This window comes from Parasteatoda tepidariorum, chromosome 7, assembly GCF_982258835.1.
Source record: "Parasteatoda tepidariorum strain Cologne lab strain chromosome 7, Ptep-v5.0, whole genome shotgun sequence".
Lineage (NCBI taxonomy): Eukaryota > Metazoa > Arthropoda > Arachnida > Araneae > Theridiidae > Parasteatoda > Parasteatoda tepidariorum.
In genome coordinates, this window is record NC_141761.1 from 96,647,829 (window position 1) to 96,674,378 (window position 26,550).

The window sequence follows — 26,550 nt, forward strand, 5'->3', positions numbered from 1 at the left end:
TTACGATTACTATTGTTCAACTCCATATCCTTGTAATTTTGAACCCAATCCAGAGGACATGGGATCTCCTGGATCAAGTATTGAGAGAAATTTTTCCTACGTGGAGGGCTTTTTGATTGAACTAACCCGCATTTGCGTTACATGGATAGGAAAACCAAGAAAACCTTCCTCGGTTAGCCGGAAGGCAAGGGGACTCTAACCCATGATCCCTTCACCACTGAGGATATTTTTACGTCATCACTGTGGTCGGTGTAAGCCGGGTTCGGGATTCGAACCCGGTTTACCTCATTGGTAGGCTAATGAGGTGAACCGGGCCTCTGAGCCACCACTGCTCTAGCCGACATATAAAAACAATTGACGAATAAGAAGCACTTACGGGATTTGTGATTGGAGCCCCCTAATTTACATATAATATAATGACCTAGTGGGCTCTGCCCCCTTCTCGCTGGCGCTACCCAATCCCCGAGCATTGCTATGCAATTTTTTATGGTTTACTAGTTAAATCCATTTGAAATGTGTTCTATGGTAAAATCTTAAAAATTTGAAAAAATTATTAAAATCCTTGAAACTAATTCCTCTTAGTCAATAATAAGTTATTGAAATAAAAAGTTATAAATTGAATTAAATGACATCTTACAATTGACATCTACAATACATTTTTCGCTTTTAACCTTTCAATTCTTCCTAACTTATAGCTCAATTTGTTTCAATTTTTCATTCAGAAATTTGTAAGCATGTACGTTTACGCTTTCATGCTTATGACAGTTTTTACGCTTGATATTTCAATTCTTTGTTGCCAACGTGAAAAAGAAACGAAGCCTTTCTTTGTCGCCGTGTAAGAGATATATATATAGATAGCTACATAAGTATTGTGAGAACTAGTGCATGACAATATAGTTTAAAGTTTTAAAGGATAAAATGTTACAGAAAACCTGCATAAGACCATAAATTTATGGAACACTTTATGGAACAATCTTCACATAATTATACAATATATAATTAATAGCAGAATAGTATAATTAACATTAACAATAATCTTTTGATAAGTTTTATATAATAATAGTACCATATTACATATAATAATAGCATAATGATGTATAATATTATAATAACAGTAATAGTATAATTAACATTAACAATAATCTTATAGTTGGTTAAAAATATTATAAAAAATGATAAATTATTTGAATTTAATAAAATTTTTAGAAGAGTAACTGATTATAAAAGTATTATTTTTCTACTATTGTTATATCAAAATACAATAAGCGTGATTATTCAATTTTAAAAAAATTTTAGAACTGCTTATAAGAGTCAATCTGTTATATGGAATGAAAGGGGAAAGTACCTTTTCGAAAATTTAAATTAATTCTTGGATATTACTTTTTTTAAAAATTCATTAATTTATATAAATATTTAATTACATAAAATTCTTTGCTCAATGTCCTGCATTGAATAGCTTGTTAAATCCATGTAATTACTAACGAGGTGCTTTTTAACGGGATTTTTTTTTTCTGTGTTTTTTTTTTTTTTTTTTTTTTTTTTCCAGTTTCTCCGTCCACCATGTTGAAACTATTCCGGATTCCGACAGGTAATATTATATTTTTTTAAAAAAATACAATAATTTATGCCTCAGGTGACTTAGTCAAATTACTTCATTCAGGAACTGTTATCAGTGTCAATTCTGGAAGGTTTTCTTCGGAATTTTCTTCGGTTATACAACAAAAACACATTTCAACATTTCATTCTTACAAACAACCCCCCCACACCCATAAGGATCGTAAAGATTACGCGTGACATATTTGCACTTTGTTCCAAAAAGAATTTTATCTCATCCTTCTGGGTCTCCAGAACTGCTTAAACTAAAAGCAGCAACTCATCCCCTATCTTATAGTAGACATGATCTCTGGTGCCTCGTGGTTGCTGATCCCCCCCCCCTTATTTTCATTGAGAAAGGAATTTATCTTTACGTGTTCGTAAAAGATTTTATTCTGCAATATTTGCATTGTAGTTGAATTACAAGAACAAATAAGCGTCATGCGCTAATGTCCGCTTTCGTGTTTGTCCTGTCGTCTGCGTCTTATCGTTCCAGAAAGGAAACTTGGAGGGAAAGGAGGGGCTCGACCAACCCTGAGCAAGGCTGTTGACGTAAGATTAGAATTATTTGCTTACATTTTGAACGTTTCAGTGAAAAGATACTTTCTTGGGAATTATCGCTTGGGATGAAAAACGTAGTTGGAAAAATCACCTAGATATGTCCCAACGAGCCGGAACTGTTGGGCAAGAATTCGCGGAAAAAACCGTTGTTTCCAAACTTGACGAAAGCGAAAGTAGAAGGGATTATTGACATTTGATTTTCGGCAGTCATTTTTCTCTTTCTTCACTACCTGTTATGAGGGCAATAATCTTCAATGTTTGTTTTGTTTACCTGAAATAAATTGACTTTCTTTTTTTGTTTCGACATAAACAAACAAATTAAATTAAATTCTTTTTACCAAAAAAGCAGCAAATACCATTTCCTTTTATTCTACCATTTTCTTTCATTCTTTTATTCCATCACCATTTTAATTAAATTCTAATCTTATTTAATTTCATTTTAATTTAATTTAATTAATCAGAATTTTTTTAATTAATCTTATTTTAAATAATCTAATTAAAATAATTAATATAATTAAAATTATCTAATAAAATAAATTTTATTTTATTTTAATTAGTCTAATTTTATTTAAAATAAGCATTCAATCCGAGTTTTGAGATGGAAACTAAAATCTGCAAAATTAATAGTTTTCATACAGTGTAAAAAAAATTCCGGTGAAAAGTACCAGCACTCAGTGTGCCGGTACTTTTTCTCGTAAAGGGAGCATGATACGGAACAAAAATGATGTACCGTATTTTTTACAGTAATAATTTGCGTAAAATCGCTAAATCACTCTAGTTAAATAAAAACTAATGTAAAACTTTATAATCTTTTAGGTCAAAAATGGATTTTACAATAAAAATAGATTTTACGGTAAAATGAATTTTACGGATGAGGCACTCTAAAGGCTGGTACTTTATACAGTAATTTGATCCGGAACTTTTTACAGTGTGCTAGCAAAGTTTCTATAGAATTTAAAATTTCTAATGATTTGCTATTTTTTTTCTTTATTATTATAAATTTTTACATCACCTCTGTTGACCTAGTGTGACATATACATCACACGAATTCTTTTAGAAATCTTCGTATCTGAAACAGGACTGTTTTCATATCAAGCAAATACTTTTTATTCTATTCAAAAATCAAGTAGTAGCTAACAGAAGAAATTACTTATTTAGTGAAAAAAAATGACCACTTTTTTTAATAAGAATTTTTTTGCTTCCCGGCACATAAAAAATTCAGGTTAGTAAGAAAAGATATAATTCTTCTAGCCTTGCTGTGTAACATTTTCACTGTAAGAAATCAGTACTTTTTCTCTTCAGTTAAGGCAAATGGAAGATGTGAATTGCAGCAGTTAATAGATGTTATTGTAACAGTTTTAAAATAATTCGTTTCTTAAGAAACAATAAATATTTGTTCCAAAGTCAGCATTTTCAAACTTTTTTTGACGACAATATTTCTCATTAACTGAAGCGTAACAGACGAGCAAGCATTATATCAACATTTTTATTGGCTTAAATGCAACACGCATGCATGTTACATTTCTGACTGGATTGTTTGTTTATTCCAAGTTGTCATTGTTTGTTTCATCCACTGAATAATTCAACTTCTTTTATTTGCTACAATTCCCAAGTAACAGTTGTTTTTATATAATTATGTTGGGCAAAACTGAATAGAATGCTTCAGTGTTTTATAGTGTATGTCAAAATCGCTTTGAACATACCAGAGCCAAATGAAAAAACAGAAAATCACAGATTACAGTTATAGAACCTTTCCTTTAAGTCATTAATGACCCCTCCTCCATATTTTTTTTCTTCTCAAAAACAATTTGTTTTTTGCTTAAATTTGACGCAGTCTATTTTTCAATATTCTTGACACTTAAATATTCTTTATTATAGTATATGTTAATCATTAGCTTGAATATTCATATTCGTACCTATCCTCATATTCGTTCCATTTCAGTCATTCCTTTTCCATTTGCCTTCATTCCTTTTTCATTTTCATCCATTCCTTTTTCTTTTTCATCCATTCCTTTTTCATTTTCATCCATTCCTTTTTCATTTTCATCCATTCCTTTTTCTTTTTCATCCATTCCTTTTTCATTTTCATCCATTCCTTTTTCATTTTCATCCATTCCTTTTTCATTTTCATCCATTCCTTTTTTCATCCATTCCTTTTTCATTTTCAAGAAGTGCGGTGCAGAAGTATTGGATGCCGGACGAAAACTTCTCCAATGCATGCCCGGAAACGAGACAATTTCACTGCGGGAGGGAGAGGGAGGGAATTATTTCTTAAACAAAAACTATATGCCTATTTTAAATAGTTTTTAATATAAAAGTGTTATTTCTAGCAAAATATTCTTAATTTTTTTCCCCCAAATGCAAAGGCACAATTGATTTAAAACTTTATTATTGAATTTGTTTGCCTATCACCTTTGTTCTTCACAGTGAAATTTTTAATAATAAAAATAGGAATAAATTTTAATTCAAATCAGACTCGAAAGTAATTTTTGAAAAATCCAAACGAATTACGTAATTTATTTATTCAGTTATATTTATTTAAAAAATATTCAAAACTAATAAATATAATTGTAATAAATTTTTTTTATAGTAATCTAACTTAATTTTAGATTTTATTTTGGGAGGTGAAAAAGGATGCCATTGAAGTTGAAGTTATTTTTTAAGTAATTTTTCATTTGATTTTACAGGATTTAATATCAACACACAAAAAAATTGCAAATCGTTTGTTAATAACACAAACTCGTGCTTTACGCTCCAGTTACTTTAGTTCCATGAAACTTCTCCAGAAAACTTTTCAGATTGAGATATACTATTTCGTATTAACGCAAAAATTTCTCAACTGAATGAAAAAAAAATCTTTTTATTGCTGACGAATTAATACGATACTTTGAAAAATTAACTCTTTTCACCCTTAGTGTGATGCTAAAAACTGGCATTGTCCTACCTTTCGAAAGTTCTTAATGTTTGTTTACATAATGTGCCTATGTAAGTGTTGCCATTCTCTTTAGAAACCTATATAGATTATTTAAGTATCGTCTACTCCAATAATCGTTTGATTTTAAATTCGAATGAATAAAGTTAATGTGCCGAGTAATTTTGTTCCGATTAATGATAAAAATAAGGTTCTACATTAAATATGAAACAATATTCCAGGAAATATGCAAACGCTTCAGTTAGAGTCAATTTCCTCTAAAGAAAGAGTTCTCGCCATTTTTAAGTTCAAAGTTATTTAAAATTAATTCGTAAAAATTATGATTCATTCCAGATGATACGTTATGATACGTTCCAGATTTGCATCTGCATTAATGAATTTCACAATTGAAAATACAAAAGAAATGGCTTTAAGAGGAAAGATGTCTCTTTTTGATTCAGTTTTCGTGAATCCAATAGTGAAATATTCATCAGGAACTTTTCATTAACATTCTAGTATAATTGAGATACCATGTCAACGCCATTGCTTTATCTTTCGGAACTTAACAATTTCTTCAACCTCGGAAATAATCGTTAGGCATTTCGAATATTTCCTTGCAGCTACCTGCGTAGAATGAGCAGGAATTCCTAGCAATTACCTGTGATCTACAGCAAGTAATGGGGTGAACAGGTTGTTCATCGGCCTTCCATGACTATCGAATTCCCGAGACGCAACTTCATATTCCTTATCAAAAATCCCTACATCGTTTGCATCACCTAAGATTCGCGAAATAATTGGGATACGTTGCGCCATTGAGAAATAGAACAATAAAAACTGGCATTATTCTTCGCTTCGTAAGTTCTTGACGCTTGCTTATATAACGCACTTACGTAAGTGTTGCCAGCCGCTTTTGAAAAATATGCAGGTTACCTAAGTATCGCCTGCTCTAATAAATCGTTTTCTTTCAAATTAATGAAATCCTCTATTCTTGCGATTGATTACAAATGTGTGATTCTTATATGAATTAGAATATCCTGTATCTTGCATATGAATAAGAAGTTTATGATAGTAAAATAAATTGGTATATATGAAAAAATAAAAAGGTTCTATTTGGATTTTAACTTAAAGTAATATAAATTCAAGAAACTAACAAAACCAACTAGTTATAGGTCTGGGGAAAAAAAACGACTGACTGTCACATATGTCACAAAAAAAGAAAGACTGTCACATATAACACTTCCACATATCTAACATATTTCCAATCATTTTGATTAAATGTGACACGGTATTTTGATAAATGTTACACCTTATTTTGATAAATGTGACAATTTAAATTATTTAATTTGGTAATTTATATTGACTTTTGAATAATATGTAGCAGGCAACAGGCAAAACATACTCTAAATAACTTATAACGATCCACAAATAAAATCGTAATTGGTGCATAAATTAATTACGGATAAATTATTTTAAGTATGTACGGGACTATTATTTTATGCATTAAACGTATGGAATATAAATACTATTACGTAAATAATTTAAATTGGGAAACATTTAATTGCATTTTATTTTGAATATTGTCTTATTAATTATTTTACGCAGTGTTTAAGAATTATTTGCAATTATTATTTTGCTTACTAAGTACGTAATTCACCTATTATTGCTTAAATAATTTAAATTGCGAAATATGTAAATACCATTTAATATGAATAATATTTCATAACAGACTGCAACGCAGCCTAAATAACTAATAAAGTAGTAACAAATTTGTAACGAACTAGTTATTTTAAGTAAATACGGGATAGTTATTCTATGGAATATGCGTTATATTATGAAAATGAAATAAATTGAGAAATATATTATTGCAATTTAGTTTGAATATTTATTCTACTACTTATTTGATGTAATATTTACGTACTATAAAGAATTATTATTTTACGCACTAGTCGCAAGGAATTTACTTTTTATTGCGAAAATAATTTAAATTGCGAACTATGTAATTACTTTTTAATTTCAATAATATATGACTTCTTTTGTCAAAAGCTAAATGCGTTTGTTTTTGGAAATATTTTTTATTAATATAATAATTCAATTATTATCTAAATAAAAAACGGTCAAATGTGGTAAATGAGCGGAGGTGGCTCAGGGGATAGAGCGTTCGCCTTCCAATGAGTTGAACCGGTTTCGAATCCCAGCGATGACTGGTCGATTCGAATTCCGCACCCGTCTTGCACCATTCACAGTGCTAACGGAAAATATCCTCAGTGGTAGAAGGATCATGCTTTAGAGTCCCCTTTTCGTCAGGTTAACCATGGGAGGTTTTCGTGGTTTTCCTTTTCATGTAACGTAAATTCGGATTAGTTCCATCGAAAAGTACTCCACGAAAGCAAAATTTCTCCCAATACTTTATCCTGGAGTTCCCTTGTCTTCTGGATTTGGTTCAAAATTACAAGGCTACGATGTTGAGCATTGGTAGCCGTAAACTCAAAATTGGGTTGGCTGTTCTACGACGGTAATAATATAAAAATGTGGTAAATTGAATTTGTGATACGTTGTAGTTTTAACGACTGCCATAATACTCATTTGAGTAATATTTTCGCTCGCATAATTATAAATATTTTTTCTAAATAATTTCCGTAAGATCAAAAATACTCATCTTTTATTTAAAGAACCTAACAACTTTTAACTAACTCGAGTCAATTAATGAATTTTTAATTAATTGACTCTGATTAATTAATTAATTTTTAATAATTGACTCAGGTCAATTAATTATAAATCAATCAAAGATTTTTTTCGATCAATTAATGAATTTTTTCAACTCCGACTCCGCAGCTACGATAGGCACTACTTATTTCCCATACCTTGTCTTAAAACAATAAAACAGCAATTATACTAAAAACTTTTTTCCCTATTAGGGAATTTTTTTTTTCGTAACAAGAACATAAAGCATCATGCTGATAAAGTTTTGACTGAGGCGCAATGAGGCGTAACAAAAACGAAACAGTTCGTTGAAAGCGCATTCTTTTTATGTTTGTTTACATTTTTTTTATTCTATCTCACTTCCAGCATTTGCGGCCAGACCTTCGAATTCCAGTCATGCTTAAGATTCTTAATTGCAAAATGTTACTGCAATAGTTTTTTTTTTATTCCTACACTTCAACTTTAACTACTCAAGTTCACGCGAAAACATTATAGTAATTTCCACTTGCTGATGAATTTCCAGTAAGCAATTTCAAAGAATAATAATTATTCTTTATTCTCAACGCCTGAATTCGAACAACTGGCCTTATGGCGCAATAATTTGAATCTTTCATTAACTGCATTCCTTTGTCAGTTTATTGTGGCTTGTAAAACTTAGAAACGACATATCTTATTGTTTGGCGGTAAACCCGGACATAGTGGCGCCAAGAGTTTTATTTATTTATTTACTTTTAAATTTTAATAGCTGAAAGGTCAGAGTTGATTATTCATATTATAATGAATGAGAAATCGAAATTCGCTGAAAATTACAGAAATAATAATGCCAAACGGATAATTTAATTGATTGTTTAAAATCTCTAATATTTCTGTGAAATATATATTCACAGAATTGTGTTGAGGTTAGCAAATACCCGGATGCTGGCGAGAAAAAGAATTTACGAATGAATTAAATTGGTTTTTCTTTCACTTTTCAAATCACTAACTTTTTCAAATCTGATTCACACAATGGCCTTAGTGTGTAAATAAAAACGTCACGTCATATATATATTTTGCTTTAAATGCATAATATTTATTTTAGCTAGCTATTATAGCTATTAATGTATTATATTTATTTAGATAATAATTATTAATATTTTTGTCAATAAAAATAAATTTTAATCCGCGGTTTTAGTGTTAGTATCAAAAAAATTATTACTAAGAAATGAAAAAAAAAATTTTTTTATGAAACAAAATATACTATTTGCGGTTAGAATACATTGTTTTTCTTGTTGTTCAACTTTTCAAAACACCAACTTCTTTCAAATGTGATTCACACAGTGCCATTTAAAATTTCCCAAAAAATTTTTCTTTGCTTTTGGTGTGTAATATTTATTTTTAATTTTAGTTTAAGTTTTGAACATGTCAATTATTTTTTATTAAAATTTCTATTTTCATGAAATGTATTGAAAAATCAATAAGAACTTGCTTTTCAACAAAAAAAGTATATCGGCGTTTTTAATGCCTGTATCAAAACAATACCTTTTTTTTAAAATAAAAAAAAAAGTGAAGGAAAATAAGGTTTTTTTAATACAAAACAAAATACATAATTTGCGATTTGACTTAAAAACTGAATGAAAAAAAAATGAATAAATACAAAAAATAAATAAAACAAATCTCAACATACTCAACTTATTCTTTATTTTTTCGATACAAAATCTGAACAAAAATTACAATTCAGCTCTGCTGGACACAAAATAGTTTAACAATTGTACAATTAAAGTTGTATTGTTATAAATATTTTTTTTACTTAAAATCCAGTGTTTTAAATTTTAACTTGATGAAAAACTGCAACGTTCGAAATATGGAATAATACGGATGCAAAAATAAAATACAATTTATTCAAAACTAAAAATCCATTACCATACATCATTACATGGCGAGGAAGCGACAACCATCTCATTTTGGTCATCATTAATAGTGTCTTTGAATAAATTAGTTTAAAATATTAAATTTCTTAATCATTAGTAAATGTTCAAATAAAAAAATTGAACTGAACATAAAAGGAAAATTGAGAAAAAGAGTGAAGGTTTTCTAAAATAATTTTATCTTCAAAATACAGTATACTTTCTATATCTCGAATTTCTAACTAACTAACTCAGTGGCGCGACAGCCCATTAAGACGGCCAAGGCCGACTGTGCCCATCTCAGTTTTCTTGACCTTGGGCTCTGGGGTACAGGAGCATATGTTCCGGTCAGGTGGTCAGCCGAACGCGGAACCCCCAGTGTTAGTTCCCAAGCATGCTTGGTACGAGTTCGAATTTCTCGAATTTCTATATCTCGAAAATCTTGTTATGTCAAAAAAAATATTTGTCCCCTTAGCGTTACATACCCACCTAATGTTAATTTGCATTTTTATGTCGAAGAACTTCTCATAACCTCGTTATGTCGAATTATTTTTCGAAATAGAAAATTAATTTTTTCGGAAAAATCACTATGTACTTTTATTATAAGCCAATTCTTTTCTATTTAATGCATAATTATTTTTGTCTTACTTTTAAAATATTACCATTGCTGTGCAGTATACTCTAGATATCTCAAAATTGAAGAGATGCCAAAAAAATTTCGTGATAGCGAGTTTTCGAGATAACAAGTTCAGAACTAAATATGTTCTAAAAAGTGGAAAAATATTTTCTAAAATATTACTCTAAAAAGTAGAGTCATAAAACATAAGAATAACTACTATTAAGCAATGTATGTTTTCGAGATATCGAAGTTAATTACATAATTATTAGTAGTTATTCTTATGTTTCATGATTCTACTTTTTAGAGAACTATTTTAGAATCAATTTTTCCACTTTATAGAGCATATTTAGCCCTGAACTTGTTATCTCGAAAATTCGATATCTCGAAATTTTTTAAGCGTCCCTTCAACTTTGAAGATATCGAGAGTATTTTAGTTTCAAGTATTTAGTTTTAAACTATTAAGTTTGGATCTTTTTAAGCTTGAGCACAAAACGATAATTAAATGAAATCTTTTTCACAATCACCAAACGATTTTTTTTTAACAATGAAATTAAATGACTGACTTGCATCACCTGGGAAAAAGATGAGGCTAAGTCGGTTGCCAAATTTTCTTCTAAGTGCGCAAATATCACAGCTAAGACGCAGTTCGAGTTCTAACGGACTTTTCTTTTCTTTTTAAACAACATAGTAATAAAGTTTTAAGTAAAAATAGAAGAAGAAGAAAAAGGAAACGTCTCTTTGATAGTTTTAAGACGCAAAAATAGAAGGTCAGAAAGAAGTGAATGAAACCTTCTCTGATTTGTTTACACATGACGAAACACTCCAAGTCTCGTATTCTAGTATGATACTGAGTTTATCAGTTTGGGTTATAATTTAAAGAGACCCAAGTTTTAAATTAGGACATAAAATGCGATTTTTACTTAGAAATATATGACTTCGAAGAAAATAATAACATAAATGCGATGAAATACTTCTTTAAGAAAATTCAATTAATTTTACATCTAATTAAAGTTAATTTTAATAATTAAATTGAAAATTATGAATTTTAACTTTTGCATCCTCCCGGGACAAGAGCTTCAAATACTGGCATAAAATGTGATTTTCATATAGAACTATGACGCTTCAAAGAAATTAACAAATGGGATATATTGTTTTTAAGGCCAAAAAACAATAATTTAATTTAATTAAATTTAGTTATTTTTTAACTATAACATAAAAAATGATACATTTTTAGTTTTGTGGCTTTAAATACTGGTTTAAAATGTGGTTTTTATGTAAAAATATGAAGCTTTAAATAAAGTAAACTAAAATAAAAATTTAATTAATTAAATTTTGTTAAAGTTATTTTTAATTATTAAATAAAAATGCTACATTTTAATGTTTGTGTCCGTCTGATCCGAGCATTTAATAATGACCCAAAAAGCAATTTTCACATAGAACTACGAAACTTCAAAAATAAACTAAAAAATGCGATAAAATATTTTTTAAATTTAATTAATTAAATTTTTTTTTTTTAATTATGAAACAAAAAGTATTACATTTTAAATTTCATAACCTCCTGCAACCTGATTTTTAAATAATGGCCTAAAAAGCGAACTTTCACTCGTAGAAATGTGAAGTTTCAAAGAACTCATAAATGCGATAAAATAATTTTAGAAAAATTCAATATGTTAAATTTACGTATCTATAGTTATTTTTTAACTGTCACATTCAAAAATGATACATTTTAAATTGATTTAAGACTTATATTTAGTTTTTTTTAATTATTATTATTAGATGAAAATTATAAATTTTCATTTTTGTATCTTTATATGACAAAAGCTTTAAATACTCGCATAAAATGCTATTTTTACGTTCAAATATGAAGCTTCCGAAAAAGTAAGCAATAAAATATTTAAACAAATTCAATTATTAAAATTTAATTAAATTTAGTTATTTCTTTAGTTATTATGCAAAAATGATGAAATCAGATCAAATTTGTAGCACTTTCCGTATATTTTAGGATAATTTTACAGAGTATGTCTTAACATTTTGGGCATGAAACAAAATAATAATATTTTATATGCAATAAAACAGTCCAAAAGCTTAGTTGAATTGAATTTCTAATCTTTATTAAATTTTTTCAATGTGGCAAAAAATCTCAAACCAACGGAAGTAAATCCAATTAAATGTTTATACAGCAATCATTTGGCTTACAAACATAAAAAAAAATTTAAAAATCTTTAACAGGCTGTTTTTCGAAGACTCCGCTGTAATATGAAATTATGCTTTTTTTGCAAATAATGTGCTATTTTTATAACTGATGTGAGTTTGCAACAGTTACTCCTCATGACTGTAAGGTCAAGTTTACCCCAATCAAAAGCCAGCGCAGTCTTACGGTTATTTTAAAAATGGCGCAACACGTCAATATGGGGAAAAGCCACAGTTTTGTGAAAATGAAAATTGCTTGTGGTCCAATTTTTTAATATTTTCAAACTTACTCCAATGCTGCATTACTTCAGCTCATAAAAATTTGCAAAAACTGAGAATAAGGTAAAGATTTTTGTAATTTTCATCTAGATGGAGAAATATGTCGCCAAATTGGTGGTTTTTAGAAAAAGTTTAATAACTTTTAAAAAGAGGTCGTGGGTTCGATCCTCGCCGGCCGAAGACTCCCCGTGTATTAAATGGTGACTGATGCACGTTAAATCTGTCGAGTCTCAAAGTCCTCCATGTTCCCACAACAAATCAATACCTCTGGGGGTACTGATCCAGGAGTTTCCTTGTCTTCTGGATTGGTTTAAAATTACAAGGCTACGGAGTTGAACGTAAGTAGTCGTAAACCCATGAAATTGGGTCGACTGTTCAACGACGGTTATAAAATAAAATAAAATAACTTATCAAATATTTACATTATTTGTCTGTACTAATGCCCAGATAAATCCTTACATCAGGATTATATAGTTTAAGATCATCGCATTGCTTCAAGGGTAAGACACTTAAACTATGGCTTTTATATTTTCCTTGGCGACATTCGAAAAACAGGGTTAGGCTTTTTCTTTCTGTGATTAAATTGTGCCAAATGTTGTCCAATATATTGGACATTGGCTCTTAGGATGATATAATGAAAGTTTCCCCCTTACCACTATATGCACATGTTTCTTATGACCTTAAAAACTAATTTAAAAAACAAATACTGGAAAATGATTTATAAAGCTTCATTTTTAATAGCAAGTTCTCAAACCAGTTCGATTATTTCTTCTCTCTTATTTTATCATAACGCTCGATAACAAATCGTTTCTTGAAACGCGTTTCAAAATTCTTGATTAGGTTTCAAAAATTTTATTTTATTTCCTAATCAACAATTATTTAAGCGATCAAAGAAAAAGCTTAGATTAATTAAATTATTTTTTTAACATTAATTATAAACATTTTGCTGTTCACTCAAATATTTTTCAAATATTTTTTTAAACAAGCAAAACTTTTTTTTTAATATAAAATAATGCACTAAGCTTCTTTAGAACATTATTGAAGCAAAATGTTAGATTAAAATATAATTTTTATAAGGTATTTTACCTTCTCTTTAGAACGCTAGAAAGCTCTACATTTACAATCCGTGTACTGCCCTGCCATACATATTTTAAAAATTTCACATTTTTACATTTTTAGGACTTAACTGTAGAATTTACTTAAAAACCCAATGTCAAGCATATGAATGGATAGTTTCCATTGCACGTAGAATTTTTATTAATTGTTCGAATATTTTATGAATTGTTAATAATAATACTTTTTTAATAAAAAATTTCATTCAATATGTCAAAAAATTTTTTTAAAAAAAAGTTTTTTTTTTTAAAGTATTTATTGTGCAGTAGAAACTAAATTATTCGTATACATGTTGCCTAATCTTGTTGTCGCGGACTTATTATTCCAGATGGACCAGAACGTTATTTACAGTCTATTAGTTTTCAAATTATTGTATTCTATATAATTCAATATTAATTAAGATATGAGCTAGAGGCCACACTTAGAAACTCACGGTGGCTGCATGTTTCTCACCTTTAAACTAGCGTATTATTTAAATAAAATTGTCATGGACTCGTGAACGATTTTAAGAAGTACTAAGGCCCTGCGTTAGTAATTATTTTGAGAGTGGAGATTGCTTACGTCATCAACTATACTCACATTTAATATCACAGAAAATTTCCTTAATTAGCTACTTTATACTCTACTGGTCACTAAACTTGCTACACCAGGAAGGCGGCACACCACGAGCGTGAAATTTGCAGGACGGATAAAGCATGCTGCGGTATGCAAATGATTTGCTTATAAGCGCATTCATGCAAACCAGACGGCACCTACAATGTGTATAAACGAAGAGATTTGGCAATAAGTTTCTCATACAAAAATTAAATTTGAGTGTTGTTCTTGGGTAAAAAAGTTTCTGTTAAGCCTCGTATAAGAAGGAGAAATGCCTACCAGCACGAGTCTGAGTTTGATCGAGGTCAAATTGTGGCCTACCGGAATTGCGGCTTATCATACCGAAGTATTGCGTTGGTTGAGATCTCATGACTGTTAGCAGAATATGGAATCGATGGTTTCCTGATGGTCTTATAGAACCCCTTGCAGGATCTCAGCTGCCCCCGATTAGTAACAGCCGAGAAAACAGATATGTTATCCACATGGCCATAATGAATCGTACAGTTACGTCACGAACCCTGAGTCAACAAATGGGGTCATTTGCAAGACAACAAGTGTCTGCACGAACAGTTCGACGACGTTTGCAGCAGCATGGACTGTCAGCACGGCGATTATTGCTTCGGCTACCCTTGACGCTGCATGACAGGCAGGAGAGCCTCCAATGGTGTGATCAACGACGAACCTGGACACAGGAATGGGATGACGTCGTCTTCTCAGACGAATCCAGGTTCTGTAGATGACCGCATCCATGTTTGGCGACATTGTGGAGAACGCCCATTGGCAACTTGCATTCGACATCCTCATACTGGCCCATCGCCTGGAGTAATGGTATGGGGTGCCATTGGATTCACGTCTCGATCACCTCTTGTTCGCATTGCCGGCACTTTGAACAGCAGCCGTTACATTTTTGATGCGTTAGGGCCAATTGCTCTGCCTTATCTTTGAGGCCTCCATAACGCTACATTCATGCACAACCGCATGTTGCCCGCACTGTCTTGACCTTATTTGACCCAAAACATGTTCGCCTGTTGCCCTGACCAGCAGGTTCTCCTGATCTCACACCAATTGAAAATGTCTGGTCAATGGTTGCAGAACGACTGCCACGCCACCACTCGTCAGTCACTACTTTCGATGAATTGTGGCATGTATTGAAGCTGTATGGAATGCTGTACCAGCCCATGCTATCCAATCTCTGTTCGACTCGATGCCCAGGAGAATAACTGCTGTTATTGCTGCCAGGGGAGGCTGATCTGAGTACTGATTCAACAGGATCTAACATCCAAATATCCTGAAAATTTAATCACTTGTTCTTCCAACTATAATGTATGTACCCAATTAATATCATTCTATTGTTTGCATTCCTTCCTGGTGTAGCAATTTTAATGGCCAGTCTTAATGCCAATCTTTAAGGAAAAAAGTTCATAATTTCTTTTTATAACTGCTATGAAATTTGTTTTACTTTTGAAATATGTGACAATTTAAAGAAATTTCTGTTGTTAAATCATAAAAATTTGAGTAAAAGCATGTAACATTGAAAAATGCAAAAAATTTTAATCGTGCTTTTTTTTTAATTTTTTTTTTTTATCCTAACGGAAAAAAATCAAATTTTATTTACGATTTAAATTTTTTCGTTCCAATATTTGTGCGATAAACACTCACAAAAAAATAATATAAATCAACATAATCGACAATAAAACATTCCTTTTGATGCATTTTTCGGCAAAAATTATACGTATCTATACACTCAAAATATGTCATTCTTAGCAATCTTTAAAATATATTTTATCTATCATCTGATAGATTTTTCTGCATTTTTTGCAAGGTAAATAATTATACAAATTAAATTGTGACGTAAAAAGAGAATTAAAGATGAAAATAGAAAAAAAGCATACATTGGGGAAATAAAAATCTAATTTTTATTCAAATCAACACGAAAAATTTCCATATAATAATTGTTATAATATCCTTAAAAACAATTTTACTGCAAAAAAATTTTTTTTTGCCAATTAGCAATATGATTTTTTTTACGTTTCATGCAAAATATTTTTCAAAAATTTGATGATTTTAAAAGATCGATTAATTCATCCGCAAATGAAAAATTGGATTTAAAATGTTCATTTGATTGCGATGCGACGTTTTTTTTTCTCATGCAATTAAAATCTTGAAATGTATGGTTTTGTGTAAATTAGAAAAGTTGCTTTAATTCTAAAGAGAAAAACGAAATTTTCTTTAATTTTACACAATTAAGCTATTTTAATTATATAAACAGAATGTTAATCCTCAATTTTAAAAGACATTGGAGAATTGTGTTATTGAAATAATCTAACAACTCTTTACAAAATTTTAATGCACTGTATAAAATTTAAAAAAAATTATGAAATTTGCAAAAAAATAAAATTACATAGAATCGCAATCTGTATAAAATTTGAAAAAAAAAAAAAATCCTATCAAAATCGAATTACGATTGTCTGAAATATTTACCTCTGGATGCCCCCCCCTCCCCCCGTCGTAGAAAAATAAATAATGTGACGAGTGTTTTAAAACAGATATTATTACTAACACAGCTAAAATATCTTATTAAAAAAATATCGTATTGAAAAAAGTATCTTATTACAAACAAAGCTTAAATATCTTTTTAAAAGTTTTCTTAGTACAAACGAAGCAGCCTATAATAAAAATAATGTCTTAATTATACAGATCGTATGCATTATACAGCAATTAAGGTGCATTGTAATTTAATAATCGCTCCTTACGCTGCCTTTTACGTTTATTTTTTCAGAGCTGGAAATCTAGATTACAAAAGAATTGACAGTATTGTGCGTTCGTTATGATCGATATCAATGATAATGCGCACTTAAGTGATTGATCCCAGCAAAAGCAGAGAGTTCGTTTTCAGGGAGCCCTTGACCCGATAGTTCTTTTGCCAGGTGATTTTCACAACCATTTTAATCGCCTGCGTATTTTATTCCTTTTTACTCTTTTTTTCCTTTCACAGACTGACTGCACGATGATAAGATAATTAATTATCAGTTTCGAGGAACTAAAAAAGATCGTAGAGACGCCGCAGAGGCGCATTCTTCTCCTTCCCCCCTACATCCCTTTGCTTAAGTGAAGAACTTTGGAACAGAGGAGGAAATCGTTTGCTTGTCTCCCTGTGGTACTTTTCCCTTTTCATAGATCGTTTGCTTTTTTTTTCTGAAATTTGTTTGCTATTTAAAAACCGTCAATAAATCTAAATATATATATATGCAAAACTTTTATAAATTTTAAATTTTATTTATTATATTTTATTTTGATTTCTTCAATGTAGAAAAAAAAAAATGGTTGGCACACACTTAGAAACAAGCATTTATTTTGTTTCCATATAAGTATTAAGCTTGTTTCAAATAAGAAATTTTTTTGCAAATAAGAAAAGTTAATGACTTTTATTTCATTATTAGAGTAATACTGTATTCGCACAAAAAAAAAATTTAATTTCGATTTCAAGTAGAAAAATTTTATTTCAAACTATTTCGTAACTGTAAACGTAACCTTCTAACTTACAAAAAATTCTAGAAATTACTGTTAATGAAATGCAACTCAAAAATATCACTTCTCCAAACAATTGCAAAACAAATAAATATCGGTGCTCCCCACTGCTGCATAACAAAAAAAAAAAAAAAAAAAAAAACATTTTCCCAAATTGATGCTAACTAAATGAAATTAGCTGTTCCCGATTGCACTGAAACAAATAAAAATAGCCATCTATCAAGATGTCTCCAAAACAAATAAAAGTAGCTGCTCCAAATTCCACACAAGCGAATAAAAATTCACTGCACTATATCGCTCCAAAACAGATAACGATAGCTGCTATATGCTGCTGCAAAAATCCAAAAAAAAAATCGCTGTTTTATTTTTATTGAAAAAATAAAAACCGCTGCTCTTGACTATTGCAAAACAAAAAGAAATATTCCTGCTTCAAATTGTTTTAAAATATCAGATTGCTTCAGAACAAATATAAATCGCTGCTCCCAAATACTGCAGAATAAATAAAAATTCAGTTTTCTAGATTGTTTCAAAGTATCTTAAAGAAAAACAAACAGATATCGCTGCTCTTATGTCAACAAAATAAATTGAAGCTTCATATTAGAGCAAGCAGAGTAAATAAAAATTCACGGCTCCAAATTTCTCCAAATAAATACAAAACAAACACCGCTGCACCAAACTGCTGTAGAACAAATGAAATTGCTGCTTCAAACTATTGTGGAACAAATAAAAATTAACTGCTCCAGATTGCTCCGAATGAATTTTTAAAGAAATGTCCCTAATCTGAAGAAATAAAAAACGCTGCTTCACACTACTGGAAAAAAAATAATGCTCCATATTGCTCCAAAATAAATGTATATCCCTGATCCAGACTGCTGTAAAATAAACAAAAATCACTGCTCCAAACTGCTGCAAAACAAATAAAAGTTGCTGCTTTAGACTATTGTAGAGCAAATTAAAATTCACAACTTCTAAATAAATAAATATCCTTGCCTCAGAATACTCTAAAACAATTACGAATCGTTGCTTCTGAGAACATATTTTCATTTTAATTTTCGCTGAACTTAATTTCTCAAAAGAAATAAAAGAGCGTTAAACACTTAAAATTGCAACTATTTGATAATTTTTAAGCTTTTCTTAAATTAAATATTAGCTGTCGAAAAAAAAAAGAATTAAAAGAACTAATTCGTGAAAAATGTTTTAACAAATTGACTCATGTAAACATGAATAGATGTTTCTTTACAATTCTTCAAGTTTAAATAAGCTAATTTTTTATTCAAAGCCACTTTAAACAAGTTCTTCATCAAAGTTAGTTCCCTGAAAATAGAAGTAGTGACTATATTTCGAAATATAGTTTGTAGTCACTACGTTTAAAAAGAAATAGTTGCCAACTATATTTGTAATAAAGTAGTTGTAGTTATCTGCAAAAATAATGTAATTTTTCCAATGTTTGCTCTAAAATATGCAAAAACTAATGCTCTAAATTTTTTCAGCGCAAATGTTGAGTTATCGTATCACGCTTTATCTAACTTCTACAAGATACAATATAAATTAATCAAAAGATGTCTTGCGTTGTTTTGTTATCATAAATGACATTTAAAAAAAAGATAAAAAATTATAAGATACAAATAGCTGTGTAAAACAGACAGATTTTTAACAGAGGAAGATAAAAGCAATATTTATTTAAACGTCATATTTGTCAGTATCATTTGGCGATAGTTACTTTTTAAGAAGAAAAAAAAGAAACTAAAGAAACGGTGTCAGATTTCTTAACCTAAACAATTACTGAAAAAAAAATATATTTCAAGCTGCTCTCGGTAAATCTTCCTACCATAGTTACTATAACATTCTATGTTTATTGTACAACAAAATAATATAAAAAGGAAAGAACACGGGGGTGGGGGAGAAGGGGAATCACTCAATGCACAAAGCAGTGAATCGGCTATTCCATCCAATGTACTATTAAGAACAAAAGTAATGTTTATATTTTTGTTTTATTATTGTACATTTCTTTTAAATTTCCTCTACTCAAATTTACGTGATAGAAATAAAATGTTCTATTCCTGTGAAAGTCTATGGTCAGTCTATAATTTAAAAAAAAATTCACTTTATATTTTTTAGTGTGTTGGAAAAGTTGGAAATGGGACACACATAATTTTTTTCTATCGAAAGTAGGACTTTCATCCAATAGATTGGCCATCCCTAGGCTAATCAGTGAGATAATCAGGCAGTGGATGCATCAATTAATTAGTGAATCACACTATGGGTAAAAAAGAAAGCATTCACGCAACTGCCCGTTGTGGGCAGGGAGTCATGAAGGTTAAAGCTCCACAATTCCGTGACCAATGGTATGATTGTGACAATGTAGTCAACACTGCGCACAGACCGCCTTTACTGTCCGGACAAGCTTGTGGTACCAATCGATCTGAAGCTGGGAGGGCTTCAAGCTGTAATCGAACCCCAGTTCCTCACAATGACAATTCAATGCCTTAAGCCATGGCGGAGCTCACTATGGGTAAATCAGTAGAAACGGCAAACGAAACTATTCGTAATTAAGTACAACAGTTTATGAATCTATAATTTGTAGTGCGCCAGTTTTAATTTTATTTATTTTTAGAGATTTACTTTTCACATTTAGTGTAACCTTGCTTAAAAACAAACTATGCTTCTGCAGACCTTCATAATTCAGGAAAATGAACCCTTTTTTCCCATGAAAGGAAAATAATAAAGCATAAAATTATGTTTTTGTTAATGATTTTTGACACCAGGTGAAGCTATGCTTGATTCATTTTTATTTTCATATTTATATTTTAGAATTTTTTTTCCTCACTTCTTGATGCTGAGACACCCGTTGAAAGATGGTCCATGCAGAACGAGGAAATGGAATAAATAATATAAGAAGCATTCTATTGTTATTATTTGAGAACATCTTATATAAGCATCACCGTCAACTGGTTAATTAAATTATGGAACAGTTATTAAGACTAATTAGCGTTCTTTTTAATGTTTCGGTAATTTCGAATTAATTCCAAACAGTTCTTTCAGGCAATTAAAATACAGAAATAATTTATTTCTTCCCTTAAATTTCACTTTCAAATTCAATTTAAATTTCACTATAACTGAAGTTGTGAAATGCTTTAATGATTTAAGTGATGTAATAATTCATAACTGATTAACAAATTCGAATTCCAACATTTTATTTCCCCATAAACGTCCCGCAGTCGCCCAGCTCTGTTTTGTTTCATTACCAAAACAAAGCTTATCGTCTGCACTTGGCGTCATTTTATTTACATTTTTCAACATAAATTTCATCTGAACCGAATGGCAATGGATAAAAAAGACAACCGACGCATGGAATTTCTCGTCTGCCTTTTCTGCATCTTCTTCCGCATGCGACCCAAGAACAATCGAATACGTCCTTGACACACAGGCATTCTTTCTAGACGAGCCATTTGAAACGGGACGTTTCACTTAGAACACGGAATCATTTGCATTTTAACGATGGCAACAGCGAAGAGATTGCTTCTCGCGCATCGTATGCCGCTTTTCTAAGGTCGAAATCGTTCCGATGGCTGATAGTCCCATTAACTGAGTATATTTCGCGCATAAGGTGTATCACTGCTTGACTGTGAAAATATATGAACGCAAATTTTGCATGATACTCAAATGGAAGAGGAATAAATTATTTATCAAAAAATGAAAAGTAAACAGCTGTTATTTATTTAGTAAATAAACTCATCTTCTTTTCGTAGTAAATGAACTTATTTCGACGTCATTGCCATAAAAAAAAATTAAGTAAATAAATATAAAATTATTAAATTAATCGATTAAATTGATTTAAATTATATTTAAAATAGATTTAAAATTGTCAGTATTTTCTAATTTTCTTTAATCTATTCTCCGAATAAAAGGTGAATCCATTGTCGAAAACAATAATAATTAATATATCAAATAAGAAATTTCCAAAGCAAAAGTTTTTAATTTTTTCTTTAAAAAAAATTTACATGCTCAATTTTTTAGTTAAGAGGAATTTAAGACAACGTAATTGCGATTTAAGTTTTCTAATTGTGTTGATATTTTTGTTGAATTTCAATGCTGCCAATTAGTTCTGTCTCTGCTGTTATCGTATAGAAATTCCGAAAGCTTATACAATACCTATCTAAAAACAATACTAACGAACAGTTTGGTATAAACATGCCACCTTTGGAAAAAGTGTGACTCTTCACTGTGTTGTTCAAGCTATTCATGTATTATTTATTGCAGAATGGTAGATATTAAAAAAACAAGAAGTCTGAATTTCAATATTACACTTGACTGAATTTACTTATTTATTTATTATTTTACAGAAACAAATGACAGTTAATTTAATATTATTTGTCAGTTAATTTTTTAATTTTTTTTCAAAAAAAAGCTTGTGACCTTTTTTTTCTATTTATCAATTTATTTAAAAACAAAAAAAAAAATTTAAATCAATTCGTATTATTATTGGTATCATCCAAAATGAATTTTTGAAAAAGTCAAGAAGCGAGCAGACGTGCACTATTGAATTACCTATTCAAAAAGGAATTTGTTTTAAATCGAGGGGAAAAATATCTCCAAAAAGTTTTAAAAATTATCTAATCTAATAAAGACTTAAATTCCCTCCTATGTTCATAATCTTGCAGTTCTTGAATTCTTATCATCGTAATTGTGCTAAGAAAATAAAGAATTAAAAAATACCAACAATTCAAAATTTACCTAAATTCCAAGATCGTGAAGAAATTCATTTTTTTTAGATCTCTTCTGCCAAAGTATTTGATCAAAACCAGCGAGTTCATAAGAACCTGGAAGAGGAAATACCAATACATTAGTTACTTTCACTGCGTTCGTAAAGCTATAAAGGAAAAACAACTTTTAACGGCGTCACCAGTGGGGGTATTTTTCAATGCATCTCACAAGGGAAACTAGGGAAGTGTGGACTCGTCAATTTTGAAATAAACTAGTGGGATGTATGCCTTATGAGGAATAATTTTAGGGGGAAACATTCATTTCGGCCCATGGAAGATTCTGTGAGAGATAAAAAATAATTCAATATATAGAAAAATCGGTATTTTATTACTTTAATGCAGACTATTAGTTATTGTAATTGTCTCACACTCCAATTAATTTTGTGGTACTTTCACGTACTATATAATGCATATTTATTGTCAAAATTGATTTCAAAAATTTTATATATCTGTAGTTTTTCAGAAAAACCTGTTAGGTTAATTTAAAAAAAAAAAAATTGACATGAAATTTTTTAAATTTTTTTTCCAAAAAACTTTCCAAATTAATTGGAGTATGTAATTGCAAATCAATTAATTAATTAACAATTAATTAATAATTAATTAACAATTAATTAATAATTTATTAATGATGAATTAATTTCTTGAATTTTTTTAATTAATTTTTTAATTTATCAACTAGCAAATTAATTAATTATCCAATTAATTACAAATTAATTTGATTATGAGACAATTACAACAACTAATAGTCTGCATTGAAGTAATAAAATATCGATTTTTCTATACATTGAATTATTTTTATCTCTCACAAAACCTTCTATGGGCCGAAACGAATGTTGCCCCCTAAAATTATTCCTCATAAGGCATACATCCCACTAGTTTATTTCAAAATTGCCGAGTCACACTTCCCTAGTTTCCCTTGTCAGTACTACAGATGACGTAAGCGTGGATTTAATTAAGGAGAATTTAAAAAAAGTTGTCGTATTTCAGAAATATTGTACAGCGAGCAAAATAAAAACCGGAAAATTTTATTAGCTTTTCATCTAATGGTCGGATTGACATGTTTCGAAGGATTAAACTTAAATTTTTTCTACTTAATTTATCTGAACTATATTTTTACAAAATCAGATACGAAAGTATACTTTTTCTGAGAAAATCTACCTTTTTTCGATGGATTAGGCAGTGTTTCCCAAAGTGTGGTACGCGTACCCCCAGGGGTACTTGAACAGTTGAGGGGGGATACGTGTTCTTATGCGAAATATCTTGCAACAAACGAAAATTTCAAAAATTTTATTTAAATACAAAGCTAGCCATGAAAATTAACGATTACGTGTTTTTCTATCTGCTATTTTTTGCAGAGCACAGTGGGCCAGAAGACCATGATCTTTGGCCAAAAATCAAAAATTAAATTTCAACTAAAATATGTTTAGGCAGCTTTAATAATCGCCCAAATTAAGTATTCATAATCATTCCAAACATTATAATTTACTTTTTAGACCGACGAAAAATATGTTAAAAATTTTTTTTTTCAATGTAACTTTTAAATTTAAAATTCAGAAATATATATAGGAATTTCACCTTTCTGTTACATTTTTATCAGAGCAATTAGTCTGAAATTATAGTACAATTTTTCAATTTGTTGGATTAGTTAATACTCTATAGACAAACTTATAGTTTATATCTTATCATTTGACATTTTACAATGTTTGAATCACTTTCGAAACTCATCTCCAAAAAGTTCCACGGGGTAATTAGCTAAACCTTTTTTTGTTGTCTTCTTTGATGTTTCTTCTTTCGGAAGAACCTGCCCCATTTTGCCCATATTGCAAAGGTGGACTAAATAGGCCGAAAAACAAAAATTATGTTTTTTTCATGTTTTCGTGTTATTTTGTAATTAATTCGCTTTATTTTGTAATATTACTTCGGAAATATAAGTTATGCTTCATTTTTAATATAAAATTACGAAAATTATTATATTTTCATTGCTATATTTATTTATTTAAACATACTATATGTATATATATATTTTTTGCTAGCCATATTTCAGCCGCCATCTTGTTTTTCTTGGTATTTTTAGCGTATTTCAAAATTTCAACTATGAATTCAATTCACCTGCACATGAGAATCCTAAATAAGAACCCCAAAATTTTGACACAAATTTTATCGAAATACTAATTTTGGCCACTCTGCAGAGTTGACAGTTAATAATTAGTAGTGTCAACAGCCAGTTGTGATTTGAAACTTTTTTGCAATTTTTTGTAGTAAAAAATGCATTCATTTTTTTATTAGGGGTACACAGCGCTACGAAAAATTTAGAAAGGGTACACGAAAGTCATAAGTTTGGGAAACACTGGATTAGAGGGTAAAATTTTTTTTTTTAAATAACCTACTTTAGTATGAAGGGAAAATAAGTCAAATAGTTTTTGTTTATTATTATAAAAATAATTAATAGTTATTAAAGAAATATGTTTCCTGTAAAATTAATTATCTTTGAATTATTTTTGTGAGCGAAAAATTTTTAAATGTCTTAAGTGTTCTCCATCGAAAAGGAGGCTCGTTTATTTTTATAAAGTGCGTTTTTGTTTCTGATTTCGGTAATCTAAAATTGCATCTACAAAAAAATAACTAAAATATTTAAATTTAGCCCTTTGAAACACTTAAAAATTTAAATAAATGTTTTAAATATTCTCTTGTGCCTAAGTGAAATAGCATAACAAGCACAGAAATCTATGAGCTAATAAATTGAATACTCTAGGTCACTTATGATTTTTCACACATCTAGAACCACTAAAAACTGTTTCAATATCTAAACTTTATTGTAATTCTGAATTTATAATTTCTTAAGCTGTTTTTCTGTATCAAAACTAGCTTTACAAATGGATTTGTCTGTAAAAGTTTTTTGTAAACTTTTCAAGTTCTTATTTCATAATAAATAACTTTTTATTTTTAATCGGCTTTTTTATAAACTCTTAAATAAAGATTTTACAATATTAATATGAGTTTTAAACCTTTATAACTTATTTTTAAGGAAGAACTCTGAGTTATATATTCATGTTTTGACCATAAATATTTTAATACCATATCACAAAATGAAGAGTTTATTCTCATCTGGTATAATATTTTGCTAAGTCTGATTTCTATTTAGTTAAACATTAGTAAAAACTCACTTCCATATGCAGTATGTACTATAAAGTGCTGGCTTATTCACATTAGCCGAAGAATTTGTAAACAAAGCTGATTGAGAGAATTAGCCTAATGCGCTGTCCAAAAATTATTTCACCTTGATGGCAAGTACCTATTTTACAATTATTATATGGATTTCACAGAATTTTCCGATTTTATTTTATTTTTTTATTTTTTAAAAACATAATGCTCAATTGACAATGTCAAACTCTGATGGCAAAATATGCATATTTAGCGATTTCAAATTCATTCTGAAAACTCATTTTATTTAGTCACACTGCATTCTCTAAAAACTGACAATTTGGTGAAATTTTCGAGAACAATTTGTTCATAGATTGCCAGTAGCGTTTATAGAGCTTAGGTTTTATAAGTGTGCCCTTTCTTAGACTTAACTTAAAAAAAATTACTATTGTAATGTGAAACAAACACACTGTGGTGAAGAGATATTCCGGTATTTATAGTCAATAATTTCATTTTAATTAAAAAAAATAGTAGTAATTCGATGAAAATATAGAGTTAAGGTACTAAATTGGAACACTGTACATACTAACCATATTGAAATTATTTTTTTAATAATAGAAGAAAATAACTCACTATGTTATAGCAATTATACTCGAAGTTTAATTAAGGGTTATT

The 26,550-nt window shown here is 29.5% G+C and overlaps 1 protein-coding gene across 2 annotated transcripts in view; it reads right to left on the reverse strand.

Moving 5' to 3' along the window:
• LOC147807340 (uncharacterized) overlaps positions 1-26,550 on the reverse strand; it is a 356,527-nt gene that overhangs the window by 253,973 nt on the left and 76,004 nt on the right. The window contains exons 2-3 of one of the 2 annotated variants that reach the window (XM_087168312.1): positions 22,706-22,791; positions 3,962-4,395 (exon numbers count right to left, since the gene is read on the reverse strand). In XM_087168312.1, the coding sequence (XP_087024438.1) occupies positions 4,077-4,395; positions 22,706-22,785 (399 nt within the window). In that variant the 5' untranslated portion in view covers positions 22,786-22,791 and the 3' untranslated portion in view covers positions 3,962-4,076. Of the gene's footprint in view, positions 1-3,961; positions 4,396-22,705; positions 22,792-26,550 lie in introns of those variants that run through there. The other variant, XR_015435622.1, reaches the window with a different exon arrangement.